Below are 6,000 nucleotides of genomic sequence, written 5' to 3' on the forward strand. Positions count from 1 at the left end.
CCCCAAGAAGCAGGCATCTTCACTCTGGCAGAACTGTATTTGTATTTCCTTTGTTATCTGTAGCTTGGTATTTTTCTTCCTTCATTTGGCTTTTGGGTTTCCCAACATATTTTGCTCCTCAAATTAATATTTTTCAGATCCTCAAAAGAAAGATTCAGAGACCAAGACATAACATCACGTGACAGAGACAAGCGTTCAAGAGACCGATCACCTCGTGACAGAGACCAGAAAGCTAAGAAGCAGGCCTGTGAGAGCGCCAACGGCAGGTCAGAAGACAGGAGGAGCTCCGAAGAGCGAGAAGCAGGGGAGATCTAGCAGCAGGCACCCTTGGTCCTCGCTCTTCCTCTGAGTTACAGCCTGGTGTTGCGTTTACAGCTGTTTGAGGTGCACAGTAGGCAAGCCAGACACCAGCCCTGCCTGGGGAGACCGCTGTGGTCTGTTTTCCTTGAGGAAGCTGAAAACAACATCTTTTGTTTCTGGTGACCCTGCCAATCAATTCTGAAAGGTTCTCTGTTCACAGTTTTCTAGAATAAGACACAATCTCTGATTTATTCTTTCTAGTAGGAGTGATAGTGAATGAATTGTGTTACTTGCCTTGGTTTTTCTTTTTTTTTTAACATTTGTAAATTACTGTCTTCCTTCCCATCCATATAGTAGCTTTGGGAATTTTTCTTTTACTTCTTTCTATCCCCCCAGAGCCCTCCAGCTGTGAGTCAGGGGAGGGAAAGCAATAGACCTTCTGTTCCTAGGAGTGATGACTAGCTGCTGGCAGGTCAGAGCCCGCCTTGGGGACTGGGTGCCAGGGCAGTGAACGCAGCAGTGGCTTCCTTTTTTGTTCACGGTGCCTACTGAGAATTGAAGTGGAAAGGCTGTTGCATTACATACTTAATGCTTTTTTTACTGAAACTTTGGAATCAAACCTGTTCTGATTTTTCTGTTGTATTGAATTGCTCTGTTCAGGATGTTGGGGGTGGGGGGCAGGGACTCTCTAATTTCTTAAGCACTTGTTTTGTGTGTGAAGTACAAAGGCTACATCCTTATTGTAAAATAATAATAATAATAAATTGAAAGAAACGATCACCACAACCATTAGTAAGCTGTAATTTGTCCAGTGAGTTGGCTAGAGCTATTTATTTGCTGTGAGCATTTCTAATTTTATAAGAAACTTCTCTCTATAATCAGTATAAACAAAATGGAGAGAAATGGACTATTCATGCTCTTGAATTAAATGCTGTAAATTGCACAAATACAGCAGAAGACCTTCCGTTAATTAGGCATACAGGTGCACTGGGAGAGATCGCTGAATGCACCTTTACAAGTCTGAACCACTCGTATGACAGGAGTTCTTGCCTCCACATCCCTGTCAGCCAGTCTGTCAACCATTAGGAATCAAAGGCCCTTATTAAAGAGGTAGGAGTTTATTCTCCTCGCAGGCACTGTCATCATCACATAGTAGGGTTTTTTCTCTCGGGTTCTCTAGATTTACAGGTTATGGTGTCAGCACTCATTCCCACCTCCGGTGGGTGCACAGCTCTTCTGTGTGGATCCGCTGGTCTCAGCACAACACAAGGACCCGTTTTCTCTGGAGGTCCGGTCCTCGTCTGCTGTGGCTGTGACAGGGTAGCAGCACTAGAAACAGTACAGCAGTGCCTATGAATCAAGTAAGTCTTTTTCATGTTGAGTGCTGTGAAGGGTGATTGTGAGACAGAGACCCTGTCTGGTGGGTAGGAAACTCCAGGGTGGTTTTTGAGGCTGTAAACCGTCTGGAGCGTATTCCCAGGTCTTTTCTCTGGAGCCTGCCAGAGATTGAAACCGCCAGCCTGCCACCTAACAGCAGAGTGCCTACCTACCCCAGTCAGGACTGTCATCTTCCCTGAGGAGGTCTGCTCTGTCAGGTCAGAACCCACACAGCTGATCCTCCCGGAGATGGCCCATCTCTCTCCCATGAAGCAGCTGGTGGAGTCAAACTATTCCTTTGGGTTGGCAGCACAACTCCTTAGCCCCTAGGCCACCAGATTTGCAAGGAAAGACGACCAAGAAAATTCTCCCCCTACACTTCCTCTTTTGTTCATTTTTCACATGTATGTACCTGGCTTCACCAGAAGCAATTCTCCAGCACCAGGAACAGCCTGGGGCCCCTTCCCATCCCCAAGACTCCCACTTGACTTTGTCGTCGTATTTCCTGTTTGTTCTGATCTTTCTATTTCTGAGAAGTACATTCTCCTCTTTCTTACTAGGTGTTTCCCACCTCTCTTAATACACTTGAGCTCAGGTGGCACAGTCCGTATGAGTTAACTTTGCTAACTCAGAGGCAGTTTTGGGGTGCTTGTGCCTCCTAACGGAGCTCTGGTGGCCTAGTTGGTAGGGAGTTGTTCTGCCAACCCAAAGGCAGGTTTGAATCCACCAGCTACTCTCCCACAGATCCCGTGGGATTTTGCTTCAGGAACCTGCTGGAGAGGGTCAGCGGGGAGCACGTCCACAGCAAGCTGTGCCACTAACCCAAGGCAGCACATCGCCAGCGGTTCAGATCCCAGCAGCTCCTCAGAGTAATGGGCAGCTGCCTCCTGTTGCCGTTTATAGGCCTGGAACCCCGAGAGATGATCGTTGAGGGTCGACTGGCTCGGTGGTAGTGTGTGTGTGCATCGTACGTCAGAATGTGCTCCTGGGTGTTTGCTCCAAATTACCTTCCAATTCACTTGTTGCTTCAAGTGCTTCTCAATGGTTATCTGCTCTTGATGCTAGTTTTTAACACCAGTAACTGCAGTTATTTCTTTCCATTTCTGGAGATTGTCTGGCTTCTTTTTCTGAGGCTGACCACCTAATCTTTGCTGAGCCCACTAACCCCTATGTGGAGTAAAGGAGTGCCCCAGGAACAGTCCTGTTGGGCTTCTGGCCACCTGATGCAGCTCAGGCACGCAGGACGCTTACTCGGGTCAGAGCTGCTAGGAGACGTTGCCGCTGCGCCAGTAAGACCTTGGCCTGCGGGCCACGTGGTCAGTGGGTGGCTTTCCACCTTCCACTGAGGCATACGCACACCCAGCCGTGGGTTTAACAGATGGAACATTCCTGCTCGGGTTGGTCAGTGGACACGACCACGAAGGACTTCACGCACGCTCAGGCAGTGGAGTCAGCATGTGCTCTTCCTGGCTGGTTTACTACCCATTTTTAGGACTTGTTGTGCCTGGGAGCACAGCCAGATGTGACTCCTGACAGATGTCCCACCAGTCAGAAAGCTGTTTATTATCCATCAAGTGTGTTGGGTATTTCTTTTTGAGCCTTCAGCCAGGGCTGCCCTGAGCCCCGGAGAGGGGAGAACAGTTGATGGCACTAGATGGTGGCTGAGCACCAGCTACTTAACAGGCATGAGACCATACACTTAGGCCAAAGACACTGCTTTCCCATAAACCCAGAGCTTCCCTGGTCACCACAGGATTTGGCCCAAAATTCCTTCTTGCACCTCTCCGTGACACCAGGCTGCATGGCTGGGACTTGTGCACCAGAATTGGGACTATAGCAGACCCTCTTCCAGTGGCTTTTTGGAGGTGGTAGATTGCCCATCTTCTCCCAGCAGCTGGTGGATTTGAACTGTACTTTTGCACTGTCTGTGTACTTTCTTACCACTAGGCCACCAAAGTTTAATAAAAACATTTTATTAGACCAGTAAAATGTGACACACAGTACAGGGACCTCAGAGACCTACCTCACATGGACCATCTCTGGAGTACCCAGTGGTGAGGCAGGACCATAGGGGCCAGCGTTAAGCAGCCATGGGGCATGGTGATGGGTAAGCTCTACTAGCTGCCCCAAGGCCTGGCTCTGGACAGGGCATCACCTTCCATCCCACCTGTGGGGCTCTGAACTGGCCCCACAGCTTCCTCTGGTGGACATGTGGCTTCCTGGGCCCCTCCAAGGGCCATGCTGGGGAAAGGCCCTTTAGACTGCCCCCGCCTGTGGACGGTCCCCCGGTTTCCTTCCTGAACTCACAAGTCTGTACAGGCTTTGTACCCAATGGGAGGGAACCCATGGTCAAGGCAACCTCCAGTCATTCAGCGTTCAGGGCACAGACCCAAGGTCGGGGCCTGTTGCAGTCCAGGGCCACCAACTGGCCTTCCTCCAGGCCCCCACAGCTCAGCTCCGGCTGCTCTGGGTCCTCCAGGAGCCTGGGGGAGATAGGAGATGATGCTGGGGGTGCAAGAGGGAAAGGCTCACATGAGTTCCCATGTTGTTGGGATGCAGGGAAACACTCTCAGGGAGAAGGCCCCACACCTCCCTGCTGTCAAGCAGGCCCACAGTTAGCCTGGGCCCTGCCTCCTCAGCTCATCTCCCCTCCCTTACTCACAGCTGCGGTGGCAGGGGTGCCCCATCAGTCCAGTGCCAGCCCCGGTGGTCACGCCGGGCTCCCACCCAAGAGCGCACGGCCATGTGCTGTCTGCTCAGGACACCCTGGAGAGAAGGGACTGATGAGGGACCGCCGTGTCCAGCCCAGTCACTGCACCAAGCAACAGTCACAGAGCGTACAAGGACAGATGTATCCATTCTGGAGGACCAAGCTGAGGTAGCCATCAAAGTGACCGTTATGGGTGCTTGGCCAGGAGATACTGAGGCAGAAGACAGGATGCCATCAAGATGGGAAACATGGAGAATGTGGTCACAGAGAAGGCACCACAGGAAGAAAGCCTGGCCCTGCTCCCCTTCCCCCCACATTAAGACTCCATGAAGGCCACGGCCTAGAGAAGGGCCCTCAGGCGGTTTCCTGGCCTTTATTCCACAGAGGGGCTGGGCTGGGCTTGGGGGTTGAAACTGCTGGCTTCTGTTAGCCGCCCAGTGCGTAACCACTGTGCCATCAGGTCCAGGGGAAAAGCACTAGGGTGGCTCATCCGGGCCCTAAGCCCAGCCAGCTAGTGAGGTTCATTCAGCTCCTGCTGGCCTCTCCTCCAGATGGCAGGACGCTGGCTGGGGAAGGCGTGGTCTGAAGGCTGGCACCTCTCAGGCTCCCACACGTCACACACCTTGCACCTTTCAATGAAGACCCTGTCCTCCTCTGCCTTCCTGTACTTACTTGGTAAGACCATTTTGTTACTCTTCACTAGGTGAGATGGGGTGGACCCCCCATGGTGGTGTCTGCCTCCAGCAGGGGCTGCACTGGGGCAGTGCGCACAGGCAGTGTGTGATCTAGGCAGGAATCCAGACGTGAAAGGCTTGGCCATGGACCGCAGGCTGTGTTTGAACAGGTTCTGTACTTTGGGATCTGGTATTTCTGGATCCCCTTCTCTATTGTGGGCGGGGACCTCCCTCCCCAGAAGACACACGAACGGGCCTCCCACGGAATCAGCACGTGTGTCCAGCTCTGAGGCAGGACAGTAACATGTCAGGTCTAGAAGTGTTCTGTTTCGTTGGCGGGTGGGGGAGGCGGTTTGGGTGTTGTAATAAGAAAATCATGACTAAGTCAAGTCTATCTGAATGGCTCTGGAACGGCAGTCCCCACGAACAGCTCTGACAAGCTCCTCCCACCTTGCTCCCTTCCAATCCATGAGCCTGATACTCTCAACTGCTTCTGTCCTTAGTTGTGACAGAATGTAAATGTAATGGGCACAGTAAATAATTGGTGCTGCTGTCCAGCTGAAGAACCAGAAACACAGAAGTGTGCTGGACCCACACAGCAGAGTGGCAAAGGCTAGACAGCAGCCGGCAGGCCAGGGCACATGCTGCCCTCCCCGTCCTCGTCTCCTTTGAAGACCCATGCTTCCTTGCCCAGCAGTAACTCAGCACTTGCCACCCCCATTCTACTGGGGTCCTCTTCCCTCCTGACTCTTCCTACTGGGATTTGGGCTCAAATGTCACCTCCCGGTGCAGCCTCAGCACCATGACTTCCCAGAACCCATAGCACAGCAAATGGACCTGTTGCCCTCATTTTCCTCACCACTGAGTGCTGTTAGTGGAGGTGGCTGTGCTAATCCTACACCAAAGCCCACCCGCAGTCATCAGTCAGGTCCAGCTCAC

At 52.0% G+C, this 6,000-nt stretch overlaps 2 protein-coding genes across 4 annotated transcripts in view; one reads left to right on the plus strand and one right to left on the minus strand.

The window, feature by feature from the left end:
* LUC7L2 (LUC7-like 2 (S. cerevisiae)) overlaps positions 1-315 on the plus strand; it is a 48,195-nt gene extending 47,880 nt beyond the window's left edge. For 2 of the 3 annotated variants that reach the window (XM_006887157.1, XM_006887158.1), the window contains one exon: positions 138-315. In XM_006887157.1, the coding sequence (XP_006887219.1) occupies positions 138-315 (178 nt within the window). The remainder of the gene's footprint in view (positions 1-137) is intronic. The other variant, XM_006887159.1, reaches the window with a different exon arrangement.
* Positions 316-4,042: 3,727 nt separating this feature from the next.
* Positions 4,043-6,000, minus strand: part of KLRG2 (killer cell lectin-like receptor subfamily G, member 2) — a 7,444-nt gene continuing 5,486 nt past the window's right edge. The window contains exons 5-6 of the mRNA XM_006887220.1: positions 4,340-4,443; positions 4,043-4,160 (exon numbers count right to left, since the gene is read on the minus strand). Coding sequence (XP_006887282.1) covers positions 4,043-4,160; positions 4,340-4,443 — 222 coding nt within the window. The remainder of the gene's footprint in view (positions 4,161-4,339; positions 4,444-6,000) is intronic.

Source organism: Elephantulus edwardii, unplaced genomic scaffold (genome assembly GCF_000299155.1).
Source record: "Elephantulus edwardii isolate Elephantulus edwardi_28Jun2011 unplaced genomic scaffold, EleEdw1.0 scaffold00055, whole genome shotgun sequence".
Classification (NCBI taxonomy): Eukaryota; Metazoa; Chordata; class Mammalia; order Macroscelidea; family Macroscelididae; genus Elephantulus; species Elephantulus edwardii.